The 20,366-nt window shown below is 37.2% G+C and overlaps 1 protein-coding gene across 1 annotated transcript; it reads right to left on the bottom strand.

The window, feature by feature from the left end:
• Positions 1 to 8,579: 8,579 nt before the first annotated feature.
• Positions 8,580 to 19,235, bottom strand: LOC148046275 (vomeronasal type-2 receptor 26-like). Its single transcript, XM_087714651.1, has 7 exons — positions 19,150 to 19,235; positions 18,134 to 18,283; positions 17,129 to 17,420; positions 14,306 to 15,166; positions 13,741 to 13,968; positions 13,116 to 13,242; positions 8,580 to 9,484 (listed from the first exon to the last, which is right to left on the bottom strand). Exons 1-7 carry the CDS (start codon positions 19,233 to 19,235, stop codon positions 8,580 to 8,582), a joined length of 2,649 nt encoding a protein of 882 aa, XP_087570777.1.
• Between the last annotated feature and the right edge of the window lie 1,131 nt (positions 19,236 to 20,366).

Below are 20,366 nucleotides of genomic sequence, written 5' to 3'. Positions count from 1 at the left end.
GGAGATGATTGATGTATATGTTTTCGTAGATTTTCACAGGTGTAGGTATGCTGGTCTTGTTGTATTTGGGTCTTTTCCCATGTTAGATTGAGATTGCCTTGGCAACGTTTCAGCGAGGTCACACTTGCCATCTTCAGGCTGGTGTTTTGGGCTTAAACACCAGCCTGAAGATGGCGAGTGATACCTTGCTGAAACGTTGCCAAGACAATCTCAATCTTACACAGGAAAAGACCTGAATACAACAAGACCAGCATACACACACACACACACACACACACACACACACACGAGTGTCTGGAATCCACATATATAATGTGGCTTTCAAAAAGGTAGACTGTCTTATGGCATAGAGCCAGGCTGGCAGACACTCCCATGTTCTTAGTTGGCGTAGAAGATATTGCAGTGTGTTTGAAGGAGGACATTTTTTTTTATTAAATACAAGGCAACTTTTATTTAGGAGAATTATGTAGAAAAATGCAGAAAAATTCTAAATCAACTACTCCCCACAGTATCACTCAAGCAACATAGTAATGGTTGAGAATAATAGATGATCAAGTCCAGCTCTTTGGAGATATTCTGTTTTAGGAAATTTGCTTTAAACATTTTATTCTATTCCACACTGCATGTTGCCTGATTGAGAAAATAATGCTGTTCTCTCGAATTTCAACCCAATCAATCTGCTATTATTTTTTGATGGAAATTCTATAATTAATTATTTTGGCAATCATAAATGCAGGAAAATATAGATAAAACAATACATAATTATTTACTTAAGCAATCTGTCATGACAATACTGGTGAGGGATGAACTTGAAAGATGACTTCTTCAGAGACTGGACCAACTTGAGAAGAAATTCCACCAACTGTTAGATCTCCTTGATGATGGTACTTGTGATATGGAGGATATGGATGAAAGTTGCTGCACCTATGGGTTATGCACACCACATGGGGACTCAACATTAGCATTAAGACCAGTAAAATTGTCCTCCCCATTAGAAGGACAAATTTCAAAGAACCTGTCTTATTCCTTAGGATAAAGCCATATGTACTTCTACAATTAACAGATCCTGACTCTTTTAAGTCCAAATTTTGGAGTACTCGGGATCAAACCTGGGGTTCCTTACCCATCCATAAGCCTTTTTCTCTCCAGATCTAAATGGTATTAATATTTCAAGAGAAACAGGGGGAAGAAATTTCCCACATTTGTCTTTTTAGCTAATAGTAAATTGACACTAAATGCGCTGCAATTTTGCTAAACAGTAGAATTAATAATAGTAATTTAGATGCACAAGCAAGAAGGTGATTATTATTATTATTATTATTATTATTATTATTATTATTATTATTATTATTAGCAGATTTTTAATTATTTTTTCTCTTCTACAACACCTTACAAGTCATTATATCAACATTATTATGTCATCATACCTGTATATGTATATAATATTTTGCTTCTATATTTACACACCTTTGTACACATTTCTATATATATTTATATTTATTGTTTTTCAGCTTAATTAATTTTATTCCTGTTTTGTATCCATTTGTACCAATTGTTCCAACTCTTCTTTATCTTTTAATTTCAATGTTAATTTGTCCATCTCTGCACAAAGTTTTTTGTATCACTAATTCATCAAATGAGCTGAGGTGGCGCAGTGGTTAGTGTCCAGTACTGCAGGCCACTTCAGCTGACTGTTATCTGCAGTTCAGTGGTTCTAATCTCACCGGCTCAAGGTTGACTCAGCCTTCCATCCTTCCGAGGTGGGTGAAATGAGGACCCAGACTGTGGGGGCGATATGCTGACTCTGTAAACCGCTTAGAGAGGGCTGAAAGCTCTATGAAGCGGTATATAAGTCTAACTGCTATTGCTATCTGAGGAGATATTATTTTGTTTCTAGCATTGGACAAATGCTATTCTAGTTATGGTTAGCAGATGTGTTAATATGTACTTTAAAAAAGATGATTATTAAATCAGAGTTCAGTTCCTTAGGGAAATCCTGAAGAAAGTATCTTTTTCAGAGTTGAACTATCATTTTCTCTACTATTCTGGTAGGAACTAGGATATTTGGTAAGGAACCGTAATGGCGAATATTTCAGCAATTGAAAGACAGTCATATTTTGGAAAAGACATTGGGCACAGTAATCAAGCCAAGAGATGTGCTTGAGATTTTAATCATTTTGTAGCAGTATTCTGAAGCTAGTTTGCTAATGATGACTCTTGAAATAGCAAGACTCCAACTTTACATAAATGGGGGACAACCATACATAGGAAGCATTTCTGTTAAAACTAATAAAAGATGTAAAGTCATAAAACACAGTCAGCTCTAAACATACTGTACACACAGACACAGAGAAGAACCCAAAAGAAATAGATTTGTGATAGAGTATTTTGATAGACCACTTTTTAATGAAGATTTTTCTTAAATTTTACCAGCACCATTTAATATTTTATTAATACAGCACTGCTTTAAACATGAAATGTGAGCTATAATTTTATAACTAAGCCTGTTTCTCTCCTCTCAGGAACAGCTTCAGTAGTTTAACAAAAGTTAAACTAATTAACTAGTAGTTTAATTATCTTGTAAATCCAAGATAATGTTTTTTCTAAGTCTCTCTTCTGATTTATCTTTTGTGTAACGCCTTTAATTATGACATCAGTTGGTTTCATTTGTAAATCAATTTGGAATCTTTTTCCATATTATTTGTGTAGTCTGGCATTTTAAAATCCATTTTCAAACCTACTTCAGTCCCAGTCTCTATTTTGCCTGAGGTTTTTTGTTCTTGTACAACATGGGTGGGAAACAATGGTGCTTTTATCACTTGTAGGTTTCAACTCCCAGAATTGGCTGGCTCAGGAATTCTGGGAGTTGAAGTCCACAAGTCATAAAAGGGCCATCATCCCCAACTCTATTCTATAACCTCTGCTATATTCATTTATGCAGTGGAAGACAATCATAAAAGTAATTTTGGAGTACATTGTTCCTAAATACTTAATATCTTCTATTGTCAAAGAATAAAGCTCCACTATATTAATGGGCCTCTTCTGCTTTAATTGTAAAATGAATGTTCTAGGTCCCCCTTTTGCTGCTTTGCAAAAAATAAAATTTGTCTATGTAAACATTAAACTTACATGAAATGTCTTGCATCCTCGAACCAAGGAAACAGAATAGCAGGGACCTTGTAGATCATCTACTCTAACCAACCACCCAAGCAGGAGACCCAACACCATTTTTGACAGATGAGAGTCCAGTCTCCTCTTGAAAGCTTCCAGTGATGAAGCTCCCACAACTTCTGAAGACAAGCTGTTCCACTGGTTGATTGTTCTCACTGTCAAAACATTTCTCCTTATTTCCAGGTTGAATCTCTCCTTGATCAGTTTCCATCCATTATTCCTTGCCTGGCCTTCGGGTGCTTTGGGAAAATAGTTTGACCCCCTCCTCTGTGTGATAACCCCAAAGTATTGGAACACTGCTATCATGACTCCTCTGGTCTTTCTCTTCACCAGACTAGCCATGTCCAGTTCCAGTTACTGTTCTTCATATGTTATCCTCCAGTCCCCTAATCATCTTTGTTACTATCTGTACTCTTTCCAGAATCTAAACATCTTTTTTGTAGTGTTGTGACCAAAATCAGGACACTCCTGGTTTCAGAAATGTTGTCCTTCATAACACTTTTAATAAATAATAAGCAATGTCCCAAGTATATTATGAAAGGAAATAAGCAAACCCACTGTCCAAATACAGACATCAAACTCTGAGCGCTCAAAACCCCAATAGAAATTGTTATTTTTTAAAATATCTTTGCAGGAGCCTTTCTATGAAGCAATCTTGTGAGTGATCCTAGTCCTCTCCTTGATCTTGAAAGGAATTCAAGGAGCTAATCAATTTCCCTAGCTCGTCTTTCAGCTGTAACATGAGCACCATTCTTTTGGTGTCTTCTTCAACCGACCATTGCTTCTCCCATACTTCCTTGAAATGTATCCTTAATTTCAGCATAAATACTTTTTTTTTTTTTTACAGATTCTTCCGATGAATGTTAGACAAATTCTACTCTTAGAAAAAAGAAGTATAACTTTTACCAATTATTATTCCTGCTCATTATCCTTGAAAAATATAGTTCTCACAATGTGTAACTTCACAGAGTTCCTATGACTTTTATGTACCTTACTAATTAGGACATCACACACCTAATAACTCTTGCCAATGTTAAACCCAACCCTAAACAATAAACAATTATTGTGGAACAACTATCAACAACCCAGCTATTACAGCAATACAGAGTTAAGCTAGAGAAATCAGAAACACTTCCAACTTAGCTTTTCTGCTGATGTTTTTGAAACTACAATCAGATGCACACTTCTGGTCAGATGCTCTCACAATGAGTAACTTTCCAGACAGGCATCATAAGATTTGTAGGCCATTAGGTCCATACAGTAGTAGTACTGTACTAGCGATCACTGAAAGCGTACAAGTCAATCACTTTCCTGCACTTACTTTCTCTTTAATTGTTATGCAAACCAGAGAGACAAAAGTATACTATTGTGCCTATGGAATTTTATAGACAGCTGCTACATGTAAAGAAATTTGGAAATCTAGTTCCCCAACAACAACAATTGCATTAGGGATTAGAAAGTGATGTTTGTATAAGTAGTGTCCATTAAAAATATCTGCCGTGTTTGCAAGTAAGGTGGCTAATCCACTTTTCTCTAGGCATTAAAACCTGCAAAACCTTCCCGTGTCTTGTGACATCCTCATGTAGCCATCTGGAGCACTCTCCCTATCTTCTTATTACAAAGAATTGGTCTACTCACAGGTTGCTGCAGTCATTGGTGTCCTTCACTTTCCCATATTTCTCCTGGAAATCCACTAACACAAATTAAGCAGTTAACAATCTAAGATGTTAACACAGATTTTCTAGATTACAGTGACCAATGTCCCAGATTGCAGCTTCCAGTGCAGCTGGCTCTGCTAGTGGAGTGGGGGTGGTGTGGGGGTAGAAACACTACAGGTGGATGATTTTGTCTCATCTATACCACTAGGCAGCTTGCATCTGTCTTTACACAAAGGGATAAAATAGTCCAACCTATCAAAAACAGCACCACATAAATCAGATTAGGAACACAAATTGAAATAGGAAAGAAAAGGGTAAGTGAACACTTGTCTACCCTAGAGGAGTTCAAACCACCAGGACCAGATGGATTACACCCCAGGGTTCTGAAGGAACTGGCAGATGAGATCTCAGAACCACTGAACTATATCTTTCAGAGATCCCAGAGCACCGGGGAACTGCCAGAGGACTGGAAAAGAGCTGATGTGGTTCCCATCTTCAAAAAAGGGAAAAAATAGATCCAGGAAACTATAGACCTATCAGCCTGACCTCAATACCAGGAAAGATTCTGGAAAAGATAATCAAGCAACAAATTAGCAAACATCTAGAAGTAAACAAAGTAATAGCCAAAACCCAACATGGCTTTGTCAAAAACAGATCATGCCAGACTAATCTTATTGCATTTTTTGACAAGGGACAAAATTAGTGGACCAGAGGAATGCTGTCGATATAGTTTACTTGGACTTCAGTAAGGCATTTGATAACCTACTACTAGATAAAGTAGAAGAATGTGGGTTGGACAGGATGACCACCAGATGGATTCATAACTAGCTGACCAACCACTCAATGTGTAGTCATCAATGGAACTGCCTCTGCATGGAGGGAAGTATGCAGTGGAGTACCCCAAGGCTCTGTCAGCACCTCTTCATTGGGTAATTAGGAAAGAAGACCACGAGACTCCATAGGTAGAAATCAAGTGTACTTTTACTAATTATAAATGATTAAAGGCGTAGCGAAGCGAAGACTGATTATTTAGGCGTGAAAGCGATTGATATATAGAATAACCCATTCCCCACCCCTTGGCATCCCAGTTACAGTCCAATCATAATTCTCCTAAGTGTCAGGTGTGAGATAACTTCAAAAGGCATCACTGAGATGGAATGTCGGTGCCGTTAGTCTTGGCGGGAACCTCCTCCGCATGCGTAGTCCGACAGGCAGCAGAGCTCCAGAATCTTCCTCCAGCACAATTAGTAAACCCCTCCCAAATACCATGCCCTCCCTCCCCGTTTCATGGCAGCTGAAGCAGCAGCAAAGCAGAGGCTGACAGGCTCTGTTTTAGGCTCAGTACTCTTCAACATCTTCATCAATGATTTGGATGAGGGAATAAATGGGGAACTCATCAGATTTGCAGATGACACTAAGCTGGCAGGAATAGCCAACACTCCAGAAGACAGGCTTAAGATACAGAAGGATCTTCACAAACTTGAACATTGGGCACTATCTAATAAAATGAAATTCAATTGTGAAAAGAGTAAGGTTCTACAATTAGGCAAGAAAAACAAAATGCACAGGTACAGTATAGGTGGTACCTTGCTCAATAGTAGTAACTGTGAGAGGGATCTTGGAATTCTAGTGGACAACCATTTAAATATGAGTCAGCTGTGTGCAGCAGCTGCCAAAAAACAACAACACAGTTCTAGGTTGCATAAACAGAGGGATAGAATCAAGATCATGTGAAGTGTTAATACTACTTTATAAGGCCTTGGTAAGGCCACACTTGGAGTACGGCATCCAGTTTTGGTTGCCACGATGTAGAAAAGATGTGGAGACTCTGGAAAGAGTGCAGAGAAGAGAAACAAAGAGCATTAGGGGACTAGAGGCTAAAACAGATGAAGAACGGTTGCAAGAAGTGGATATGACTAGTTCAATGAAAAGACGGACTAGGGGAGACATGATAGCAGTGTTCTAATATCTCAGGGGTGGCCACAAAGAAGAGGGAGTCAAACTATTCTCCAAGGCACCTGAGAGTAGAACAAGAAGCAATGGGTGGAAACTAATCAAGGAGATAAGCAACTTAAAACTGAGAAGAAATTTCTGGACAGTTAGAACAATTAATCAGTGGAACAGCTTGCCTCCAGAAGTTGTGAATGCTCCAACACTGGAAGTCTTTAAGAAGATGTTGGATAGCCATTTGTCTGGAATGGTATAGGGTTTCCTGCCTAGGCAGGGAGTTGAACTAGAAGATCTCCAAGGTCCCTTCCAACTCTGCTATTGTATAGATCTATTTATATTTCTTTCTGAAATGGTAGGAAGTAACCAAATAACTGATAATGATTGGTAGTCATTTTGAATGATAGACAAACATGCTAGATCCTCCTGTCTATTGTAAATGGAAAGATTTTATTGGTATTGAACAATTATCAAACTGGCAGATCGCATGGATACAAGGCCAAACATGATAAGATCATCCATCTTGATTACATTCTAGGTACAATAGATGTATTTCATAGTTGATACTTGCAGAATGAGTAGAAAGAATACTTTAGAATTTAAATCCAGATATAAAACCTTTCTCATTCCTTCAAATTTTTGCTAAGTCTCCTGGAATCTATTGAAGAGATATATTTTTTCATATTCTTAAATCCTTGCACTCATGTTCAAATAATGATCCTTCCAACAAACTGACTGCTGAAAATATTAGAGCATTTATCCACTAGTCTCATTCAAGATTTACTTACTCATGTATCATTCTCACCAATTAATTTATGACAAACTCCAGAAATGAGATACACAATCCTAGATTAACAATGTAGTCACTGAGATTCCTTCTCATCAGAAAGTAAGTAATAATGGAACAGCAATAAATATGCTTCAGAAAATATGCTGAAAAAGAGGATAAAATATCAAGAACTGATAAGAAAGTGTAGGATGCATCATGATCCTTTAGTGAAACCTTAAAAAGTTTAGAAAATGCATGTGTGCATGCACATACACGTGTACATACACACATACATACTGTATGTGTGTGTATGTTTGTATGTGTGTGTGTGTATACACACACACACACACACACACACACACACCAGTTGGATCCTGTTGCAACCAGTACAGTGCAAGGGGGCCCGGTATCCACCACATGAACCATACCTCCTGCGACATGGCAATGCTCCAGCTGCTCGGCGGAGCATTGTGCAGCACCATACGCTCCAAGCATCGAAGAGCTCAAATACAGGTAAGGATGGTGGGCGGGTGGGTGGAATGGTACCCTGTGCTCCTGGCAGGCACCAGTAAGCCCATACCGGGGCATACCGCCTGCACCCACCACTGACATACACACAAATAAACACAGTTAAATGATGGAGAGGGTGGGAACTGGATGCATGGGGTGTTGAGATTGAATTTTAATTCAACAACCACCTCCAGTGTGATCCTTCCCCATTAGGGCCCATTGCCATCTCCAGAGCCAGGTCTTTAGGCTCCTGATCAAAAGAGTGGGAGCCAATCTCACTTCTGGGGGTAGGATGTTGCAAAGGGCAAGAGCCCTGACAGAGAAGGGATTTCTTCTAGATCACACCTGCCAAAATTCCTTGACTGATGGGACCTGCAGCACACTGCAGTTCCTCTGCTGGAACTGGTTGGACAAGCCAGTACTAACTGGATGAGACAGTTTCTGGACTATGCCATGTAGAGCTTTAAAGTAATAACCAATACATTGAAACTAAAAATGTTGACAGGAGAAGAATAAGATGATTATTAATCAATCTTCTTTCTCATTAATTGTTCCCTTTTATTCAACTCAGGCCGAAATACAATGATATAACATTTGGGGAAAAAGATGCAACCCAAAAGCCCAGCACTAGAAGTCAAGATAGAGAAGATCTCCACAGCTACCATGTATTTCCCTTTGGAGCTCAGGTATGCTGGGACAAAGGACAACCAAACACTACAAAAGACCAACATGCTGAAGGTGATGAATTTGGCTTCATTGAAACTATCTGGTAACTTCCTGGCAAGAAAAGCTGTAGTGAAGCTGACAAGAGCCAAGAAACCCATATAGCCAAGGACACAATAAAACATGGTCGCAGAGCCTTCATTACACTGCAGAATAATTTCTTCAGTCATTGAGGTCATATCAACATCTGGGAATGGGGGATTAATTGACAACCAGAGAGTACAAATGCCTGCTTGAATCAGAGAGCAGGAAACAACAATAGAATTGGTTATTTTTTTCCCAACCCATTTTCTCATTCTAGATCCTGGTTTGGTGACCATAAAAGCCAGAACCACTGTGATGGTCTTTGCCAAGATTGAAGAAACAGCCACCGAAAAGACCACACCAAATGTTGTTTGTCGGAGTAGACAGGTAAATTTTCCTGGTTGGCCGATAAATAGCAGTGCTGAAAGGAAGCAGAGCAGGAGGGCGATGAGCAGAGTGTAGGTCAGGTCCCGGTTGTTGGCTACTACAATGGGAGTCTTGTTGTGACTCAGAAATGCTCCAAGCACAAGAGCAGTAGTCATTGAAAAAGAAAGTGTAATACAGGCTAAACTGATCCCTAAAGGTTCTTCATAAGTTAAGACACTAATACTTTTGGGAATACAAAAAGTGTGTTTCTTGTTTGGATAATATTTGTCTTTGCATCTGGAACATTCATTTCTATCTGAAAAAGAAGAAATAATCTAATATTATGATGTCACATATTCTGTATGGCACAATCATATTTTAGTACTAAGGCTATTTTGTAAGTATTTAATCTTTATATTTTTTATAAAATATGATTATCAATATTTCTGCTAAGTTTAATTGGCACACAATTTTTATTTGTTTTAATTAACATTATCTCACTCTCTTTCTCATCTATCCTCTGCCAAAAGGAATTCAAGATCTATAGTCCTGGTGAAATCATAGGATAAATGATTGAGAAATTTAGTACAAATAGAAGATAATATTTGCAGTTCAAGATTGAACTGTGTGTTCCTTGGTGTTCTCTGAATTTGGTTGTTTTCTTGCAGATATTTGATTACTAAACATTCTCAGTGCTAGAAGGGGGTTAGATTTGTTGCAAAATTAGTGAAGGGTACTGAATTTATGACAGATTGTTTTTAGTAATGTCAGGTAGATATTGGAAAAAAAGGGATTTAGTAGAGAAAGATTAAAAATAAAAGTAAAATTAGAACAACTGAAGAATGATTAATACAAATACTACTGTATATATCAAACTGAGAGGATTGTCTTGTTATTTTCCAAGACAATTAATGGGATGTGGAAGGAAGAAAACATTTCACAGAGTGTCACATAAATGTGTGACCTTGCCCTTTGAAAATATGAGAAAGCATGTTTGAGAGAATGATAATTGAAAAAAATTGTAGATGGAGAGGAAGGAGGAGCCAGCGTCGCAACATTACATTGCAGATTCGACTGTTCGAATCTGCTGATGACACTTTTGCCCCTGGACAGGACCTAAACCATCCCGAAGAGATGGTGACTGGGAGACAAGACCTTGCTGGTCGCAGGGAGGTAGCAAAGTCCCTGATCGACCCAAGGGAAGCGTTTCCAACAGGCAGCTAACAGGCAGCCTCCCCTGCCAGCTGACATAGTTGGAGACGGCTCCAGGAAGAGAGAAATGAAAGTGTTTCCACCTGGTGAGGTTTTTTTCTTTTCTTTTAGAAGATTGCCCTAAGAAACTCTTTTCTTAATCTTAATTAGTCTATTAAGCAAGAACAAAGCAGTGTATTTAATCCCTATTGGACTGCCTTAGAAAGTTTTTTGCTCTTGCCTGTAATCTTTTGTGGATTGAGTGATTGCAACGCTTCTGTTTTTTCTGCTTGAGTGAAGGATCTTTTTTTCCCTATTTCCCTTTACTACTTTTTTGGCTTAAATTTAAACTCTTTTTACTTTAATAAATTTCTTCTACTACTTGTTACAATATTATATTAATGATACTTAAGGAAAGAGGTTTTAAAAGAGTCGAATCTGCCACTTGGAAGCCCAAGTCTGAAGCTTTTTTCCTTTGTTGTTGTAACAATGTTTCCTTTGTTCACTCTTATCTGACTATACTGACTGTGCAACAGAAGGGTTTGGAAGGTCTCTTTAAAACCTGATAAAGAACCAAGGTCACAAATAGTGGTGTGTGGAAAATATTTTAACAAGAATTGGAAAAGGAAAGAAAAACTTTAGAACCCTTCTTCTTTGAAAACCATAAAAGAACATTTGTCTAAAATAAAAATAGATATATTCTTCAAAATCTGTGACAGGCTAGAGTGGCAGATAGTATCAAATTCTTCTTCTTGCTTTTTATTTATATTTTTCCTTACTCTAAAAAATGGAGCAATACTCAGATGAAGAAAACTTGTTAATTCAAAACATTTTGACTAGACTTGAAAACATCTCAGAAGGACTTGAGAGATTTGACAAGAAATGGGACAGACTATGGGCTATTACAAAAAAAGATGATGGGGTTACAGCCCCAGAAATTAAAGAAGGGAATCAAAATGCAGAAAACAAAGATAAGGACTCAGGTGAACTTATAAATGGAGTAAACATGAGTGAAGGTGGAAAGAAGGGAAGCTAGAAAAGTGACTTTGATAATTTGGTGCTCCACCCTAAACTCCAAGATGTAGTAGAAAAAGAAAGAGTGAAAAAGATGGAGTTAATAAGACAAATCTATTCAGAAACATTAAAAACAACTCAAGGGCAACAAAACCACATGAGAGATTGTTTAAGCTTCAAAGTGCGGAGAGAAGTCTTAAACCCTGGAAAGCTTCTGTATACAGAAATGACACAACAACTGGCAAGAGATGAAAGACCATTTTGTTACTGGAAAGATACTGGTTAATAATGCCAATTGATGGAAAAAAGCTAGTTAATTTTTGATGATTATTAAGTAGAGATTTTAATACCTTATAGACTATTTTAGATTACCATTGAATGTTTATCCATTAACATAAATTTACTATGATACTAATAGAGAAATAATAACCCTAGTTAGGATAAATAACCAGGCCATAGAAATGCTAATGTACATTCTGGGTGATTGTCAAGTAGAAATGTTAATATCTCTTAAATTGTCTTAGATGTCTAATGTTTATTTTCTTAGCACATAATTAACTAATTTGGGATTGACATAAAAGTCCTATAAATCTTATTAATAAATCATTTTTTAAAGACGGTTATAAAGTTATAATATTGTGTGATCCTGGAGAGGAGAGGTGAGATAATCAGTAAATAATCTTTAGTTAACTACAATAATAACAATAAAATGTTAATGGACAATATTTAATGATACATACAAGTGTGTTACGGGCAGTGGGGGGAATGCTTAAATATCTTACTTAACCGAATTAATTTTAGAACATGTCATAAAGGTGCAATGGTATTGGAGATCTATTTAAATTGCAAATGCAGGTGGTTGTGTCTTCTAATATAAATGATGCTAGATAAAAACATGTTTAAACAATGGTAACCAAATGAGAATTATGGTACAGGGATAGTAAAATACATAACTTTTCTTTCTTAACTTAAAATGTACAACATGATTTGAATGAAATATATGTAAGGACTGTGGAAGAAAGGCACGGAATATATTTGTAACCAATCGATACGCTTTCAACAAGATGTAACGAAAGATGATTTTTTTCTTATTTTTTTTTGTCTAACTAAGCTTTGTTCTTCTTCAAACTCTTGCTTGTCAGATTTGTTCACTAGAGAACACCTTACTTTCCATCATGCTCATTTTATGTTGCTTTTTCAACTCAGGTAGAAGAGGGAAATAAGTACTTTCAGTTGTTTCCATTTTAGCTTTATTTGTTGTCCATGACATGCCCGACTGCTGTGGTGGTTTGCTCCCAGTTTGGCTAGATCTGGCAAAACAATAGTAGCGGTGGCAGGAGGCTCCACCCACTCATCTGTGCAAGCAGAAGAACCCGAACCGGTAGTAAAAAAATTGGCAACCCCCCACCCCACTGCCTGACAGTCTTCCTTTGCTGGGGAGAGGTAGGGAATCATTATTCTCTGTAGATGTCATAGTGGAGAGGGAAAGTGAATCTAATGAAGATGGTAGTGATGTCTGGCCAGGATATACCAGATAGGAACCTAGATGAATTATTTCTACTTTATTGTAAATCTACATTGACAGAATCTTGTAACCTGAGAAACTGGGGAGGATCTCTTCTGAGTGGCTTGTTCCACCCAGTATCCAGCTTCAGACTATGCTGTCTCTTATCTGATCATTTCTTCACAATTTCACAATGTAGTTATTGCTAAATCTTCAGGTGGTGATGAACATCTCTTACCATTCTCAGTTGAAACCCTCCCTTCTGGACAGGGGATGCAGTCATAACAGCAAAATGGCTCTCCTTCCTTCACTTTTTTGCTGGAACCAGGATAACAGCTCTCACTGCAGACAGAGATGGGTATCACCTGGAAATTAAAGAGGAAACTTATATGCCTGGAATCACTTTAGTCTATTGTCCTCATTCAAAATGATGAAAGCATGTCATGAGCATATCTGGTTAAGGTATAGGAATAATAGTTTGAAAAAAATGTTTCCATTGTAAAAGCAATATAAATCTCAGTTATACTTGTTTTAAGATTAAATAAGTGCAATCATGAATTCTGTAAAGAAAAAAAAAACAATAACCCTGGACTGCTAAGATGTGTAGCATAGGTCCACAGTGGCCTGAAACAAATTATTGTTTCTTTATTATATTATATAATGGTACTGTATCATGAAGACATGATGCCCCACTTTAAAACTTGTTAATGGGTCATCTTTACAAATAATGAAATATGATAATTGTGTTCTACAAATTAGTTATAGAGTGATAACATTATGTAAGAATTTCCTTTTGTCCAATAATGTGAATTGATGTATCAAATTCTGTTTGTTTAGAATAAAGGACAATAATTAAACCCTACCTGGTTAAACCAGCTATGCCATGTAATCAGCTCATCATTGATGGTTAACAGTTTATCTGGAGGAGCTGAATGGTCCACATTTCCAACTTTCACATGAAGAAATGACTTGTTTTGGAAAGCAATCAAGTTGATAATATCAAATCCAGCTGCCACAATCCCATTCTGATCAAAAGTGACCAGCTCCCCAACAGTATTGTTAAAAGCAACATTTCTCAAAAAAGAGTGGAACTAAATTGAAAAGAAAATGTAATAATTTGGGATTACCAGGCAATCATAAAGGCATAGAAAAACAGATATATTTCCAAATGATATTCATGTAGGCTGTTAAATAAGCTTTCTGAAGTTATAAGTTAAGTAACATAGGTGGAGTCCCAACAGAAATCAATAGGCAATAGTCATATAGTAATCAATACTTAAGATAGATAAGAAATTAATAGATACACAGCATTCTAATTGAAGCATGGACCCCCCCCCCAAAAAAAAATCTAGGGCATTGGAAATCAGTACAGTTTCAAAGTTTGCATTAAGTTTACTGTAAAAGTATTTTGCCTAATAAGGATATTACCTTCCAGAAGTGTTGACTATGAATCTTCCTCCCTACTCTATCGGCCATAGATCTCTCAGTATCTCTTGAAGATGACAATGCATGTAAAGCATGAGCTATGGCATGAACAGCATTGTAGACACTGTAACTGTGGCCAGTCATGTCCATTTCAAAAAGAGCCCCAGGAAGGCTTTCCAAATCCTCTGTTCCACTGCAAATATTCTCAGGAACATCACTCATAACAACATTTGGGAATACACAGTCAAAGGCTTCTTGCCAGAACTGTCTGATAAATCCATCTCCCTTTGTGGTGAAGGGGTTTTTCTTCCCAGCAAATGATCTGAACTCTGGTAGAGCAGTGGAGTGCATTGTGAGGAAAAGGGCACCATCAATTATTTTTATATCCCAAGCACGTTGAAAAGGGACTAAACCGAACTCTACCTGTGATGTTATTATCCACACAATACCTTTTGGTTTACTTCTTACCTCTTCTATGTTTGGAATATACTGGAACCATAACAAAAAGCTCATAGCAAGGAATTCTCCATTGTACACCAATGCATTAACCTTACTACTCATGACATGATCATAGGTTTTTGCCCCCTTTTGAATCATGCCCTCAAATCCACTGAAAACAGTAAATTTGGGGAATCGGTGAATGAAAGAAACACAAACCCCATTTTTGGGAAAAAGAGAAATTACTGTTTCTACAAATTTTTCTCCCTGGTCATTGTCCATGATAAGTATCCCAATCCACGTCCAATTGAAATGCAGGAGCAGTGAGAGAATCCCTTTTTGCTGAAGTTCTTCTGGGGGAACCATCTGATAAAATGAAAGGCCTGGAGTTTTGTCATTCATTATTGGAGGAGATCCATAAATGAGCTAGAGAGAAACAGGAAAAGGAGATAAGAGTAGCACCTAGAAAACATTTTCAAGTGCTCAAAATAATCAACATACAGTATATTGAATTAATAATTCTTATACCAACCCTTCAAAACTGTCTTAGTTGACGCATTGAGATGGGAATTCCAGAAAGCATTTTTTTTGCCTCGTTGACATGGGAATTCCATTGAGATGGTAGTTCTGGAAAGCATAACTGCATGGAAGGGATTGGAAGTGTGTTGATTGTCATTAGTGATATCTCCAGATCTGAAGGAATTACTGATATGGATGTATCTAAAACCAAGCTGCAGATTTGTAAGTGATGGATAATTGCTTTTTCATATCTTTTAAATATCAAAAGAGGATATGCCATCCCTGTTTGTCTTCATGCATGGGTATACATAGTAGTTTTGACTACATGCACACAGGTAGACAAAGGGATTTGTATCTTGATGTCAAATTTCAAATGATTAAATTTCTACAGCTGAAGGTGAGATAAAACAGTTACATCAGCAATAATCACAATTGCAGATTTCACCTAAATTCATATTCTTGCAAACCCCTTTTCTATATAACAATTTTATAAAGAAATGTGTAGCTGCACAACTAATCATAATCTTGTCATCATAACCATGGGGGAAACATCTCTGCCATACACTAGCATTGCTGATGTTACCTGGTTTGGGTAATAAAATGTCTGTAAGGAAACAAGCAAGCTCAAATATGTCAAGGACATCATACATCAAAACATTTAGGACACAACTTGAAGCTTAGCATAATTTACTGCCATCTCAATAATGTACAAGGCAACAAACTGATTCAAAGTTTATAAATTCAGAGTTCATAAACATAATCAAAGACTCTTTAGGTTCAGAACACAAAGCTTTCATTTACAAAACACAGCTTAAGGATTTTTCTATGACAGTAATAAAGTTTTGATTTGAGTTGAAGATGTAGGACAAAGAAGTGTAAGATTTATAGAACACACCCAATGTCAAGGGGTAGTCAAAAGACATGATGAAACTTTCTTAATTTCATAACAGACATGGTTTTAACTGGTAAGTGGTACACATTTTAAATTATACCAGGTTTAATAAACTAAGATAATTTTCAGAAGACTGGCACTGACAAATTAGCCACGCTGTAGAAATCTACAAATAATTTAAAGCATTTGTGAAATATGATACATTCAGATTAATGAGCCACCTAATTATGGAATGTAAGACAAAACCAAATTAGGGCCCAGAAAGGAGGAAACCCAGCTTCTTTCAATAATTTGCAATAAATTTAATAGTTGGCCAATGTGCGTTCGGTTCCACCACAAAAGCGCGTAGGACAAAATCGCGCTCGACAAAAGCGCGCTGTGACGTCATCACAGCGCGACGAAAAAGATCGAAAAAATGTAAAAATAAAGCTAAAACCTTCCCCTAACCCCCCCAAACCTAACCCTAAACCTAACCCTAACCCTAACTCTTAACCTAACCCTAACCCTAACCCTAAACCTAACCGTTAAAGTAACGAAAAACGTAACGCTAACCCTTATCCTAACCCTAACGCTAACGCTAACGCTCTAAAGCTAACCCTAACCCTTACCCTTACCCTTACCCTTACCCTAACCCTAACCCTAACCCTTACCTTTATGTGAATCGGCTTGCTTTAATTTAATTTTTATTAAATTTTTTTTGAATTTTTCGATCTTTTTCGTCGCGCTGTGATGACGTCAAAGGCGCGATTTTGTCGATCGCGCTTTTGGCGTCCGCGCTTTTGACGGGTCACGGTGCGTTCAAGGCACAAAAACAATCACATCAGTTTTTAATTGAAAAAAGTCAAATTTCAGGGGAGACATTTTTCAATTCCTGAATCATTTACTAAAATATACCTAATGTTGCCAAACAAAACTGTATTGTAAATGTAGGACTCTACAGGTAGGATGACATTTGCATGTAAGGTTGTCCAACCTACCTGTGGAATCTTAAAGATATCCAAGAGAGTTGCCACATAGAGTGAAATTTCAGCATCCAATCCTCCAATAACAGCTGTAACTTTATTCTGGAAGTTACATAGGTAGTTGGGAACCAGTCTCTCAGCTGTCGATAGAAGTAGCATGGTGGCTTGATAAGTTCTTTGAGCATTGTCATAGCTATCATAAATGTAGAAGCCCAGGGTGAGATTAGGTAAGATTTGTGGGTTTTCATTGATCTCCTTTACTGCAAATGCAAAAGCCAGGATGTGCTGGTAATTCTTAGGAACTCCACTATAATGAGAGTTGCATTAAACATCAGAAGTATATTCTACTATTTTTTTCATTATAGTCAGTAGTTACAAAATAACATGCCAGCTCCATCAAGCATATCTTGCTGATTTGATAAATCAACACTCATTAGGATATACAAGTGTATGTGAACAAAGAATTTCAGAATACAGACATTTCTTCAGGAAAATTGTGCAAATAATGTCAGGTATAAAACACTGGGGGAATGTGGAATCCACATATGTGGATTTAAAAAAATGAAAAAAGGAAGACTGGCACAGAGCCAGGGTAGCAGATACTCTTCATTGTTAATAGAAGTAGAAGATCTTGCAGGTTTTTTTTGAAGGGGTAATTTTATTAGATACAAGGTAAGTTAATTTATTTTATATAGGAGGACTATGTGGAAAAATGGGAAAAAAGCACCAAATCAGAACAAGCTACCTGCCCCACAGTAGTGTTCAAGCAGATTAGCAATAACTGAGACTTAGAAGCATGGAAGCTCGGCTATTTGGAGATAATTCGGTTTTGGAAATTTGCTTTTAATATCTCATTATATTCTACACTATATTTTGCCCAGATGAGAAGAGAACACTGTTCTTAGCATCTAATTTCAACCCAGACAATTAACTATTGCTTTGTGCTGAAAATGCTATAATTAATTATTCTGGCATTCATACATGCAGAAAAGTATAAGCAAATGTAAGTCCAATACTTACAAAAACTCTCCAGGCAATACTGGTGGGGGGTGAACTTGAAAGGTGAGTTTTTCAGAGACTGGACCAACTTGAGATGAAATTCCACCAACCATAAGATCTCCTGGATGTTGATACTTGTGATATGGAGGATAGGGATGAAAGATGCTGCATCTGTAAGTAATGCACACAACATGGGGACTCAGCACTAGGGTTAAGATTAGTAAAAATGGTCTCCCCATTACAAGGGTAAGTCACAAAGAACCCCTTTATCCCTAAGATAAAGCCATTAGCTGTTCCAAAGTTAACACCTCCTGACTTGTTGTAACTGAATCTTGGTCTGTCTAGGATAGATTTGGGGATGCTAATCGAGCCCTAAGCCTGTTTCTCTTACACGCTAAAAGGAGCTGATATTTTAAGAGAAAGAGGGAGAAGCAACATCCTATGTCAGTACTGTTTTAGTCTTTCTAATGGGCACTGAAATTCAGAAGGATTTGAGGAAACAACAGAATTAATAACAATAATCTAGATGTAGAATGAAGGTAATTATTAAGTGTGAATCCCTTAGGGAAGACCTGAAGAAATTATGTTTTTCAGAATTGGACAATTGCTTTCTTTCCTATTGTTATATGGACTACTAGGACATTGGTCAAGATCAGGAATAGGGAATATCTGAATGACTGAAAGCAACATACATATTTTGAGTGATAATGGTGATGATGAGCAATTGATGAAACTAAGATATGGGCTTTAGATTTTCATCAGTTGTTTGAGGTGTTATTCTTGCTTACTATTCTAATTTGCTAATAATATGAGCCAATTTTGCATGGACACATTTTTTTTGTAAATTTTATGTACATTTTTAATAAATTTTGATGTACATTTTTTATAAATTTTATGTACAGTTTTTGTAAGTTTGTGTACATTTTGGCACACTTTGATACATTTTGTGTACATTTTTGTACATTTTATGTAAATGGGGATCACCAAATGATTTATTGAAATATAAATAAGAAGCATTTCTGTTTAAACAAACATACAGTTTGAGACTATACTTCTTGTTCATAACATATATCCCAAATACCAAGCAGTTACTCTCAACAAGACATTGTCCTTCAAAGAACATTCCACCCAGAATGAACTGTCCACAGACTCTCGGGAAAATTTGCTGCTCTGAAAATGCTCAGGATCCATGAAGTTGAACTTTGCTAACAGGTGCTTTTCCACTAGGAAGAGAAGTCACATCCCAAAATTCCCAAGAAGTCAGAAGTGATATCCATGCCAAAGTTCATGAAACATAGGCCCAAGAAAAACCTGCATATTGTATGTGTGCTCTCATATGTGTAGGCCCTTAATAAGTTGGGTCAGTGAGTCCACTGCTGCATGGTAGCCATAGAATCCTGGACCAATCTAATCCACTCACCAATGGAAAGTTGAATTTTTCCAATTTAACAAAATGGTGGAATATCACCAGCAGCCAGCAAATTGGTGGGAAACTATAGTAATGATATAGAAGTAGCAAAATGAGCAGCCCCTTTTGACTTCAAAAGTAGCCCCTTTTGACTTAGCTATACAATGAAAGTCTGTATCTTTTTGCCCGTGGACTAGCAGTGCAGGTGATGCCAACAATATGGATGAGAGTGAAAGAATTAAGAAATTCCTTAATCCAGGTAGTAGGAAAGATGAGAAAGAGGCTGAACCTACTTTTTGGCCCTTGCTTTTAGACAATGTTCTTAATATTATGAGTGTTCATCAGAGCAAAGGAAGTATGAAATTCTCAAGAGCAACTTGCAAAAGCTACCTAAGTGCATGACGTGGAATATTTTGCAATGCTGGAGAGTGTTCCCTATATTTGTCAAGCTGGAATGTAATCTCTTTTATAACTGCAAGCTAACTTTAATAAAATATAAGTGAGATTCCTTTAATCATTGAATAGGCAGCAACTAGCCTACCTCTGCCTAGAACACTGCTGGAGCTGATGCCAAACTTTTGCATTTCTTTAGATGTGAGACAAGAGACATGAATGTCTTTCCTTTAGAGCTCCTTTTTCTTGCTGATGGCGACTTTGACCCAATATATTGCTGATTTGTGACATATATGGAGCATCCTCATTTGTGGAAGAGGGAATATCGCTTTAATGCTGGTCCCTTGTTGTATTAGTGGCGCAGTGGTTAAATGCAGCACTGCAGGCTACTGCTAGATCAGCAGGTCAGCGGTTCAAATCTCACCGGCTCAGGGTTGACTCAGCCTTCCATCC

This window comes from Thamnophis sirtalis, unplaced genomic scaffold, assembly GCF_051295495.1.
Source record: "Thamnophis sirtalis isolate CommonGarterSnake01/CBP01778 unplaced genomic scaffold, rThaSir2_p1.2 scaffold_4, whole genome shotgun sequence".
NCBI lineage: Eukaryota > Metazoa > Chordata > Lepidosauria > Squamata > Natricidae > Thamnophis > Thamnophis sirtalis.
The sequence above is the reverse complement of the archived record's forward strand: the minus strand, read 5'-3'. Positions and strand labels throughout refer to the sequence as shown.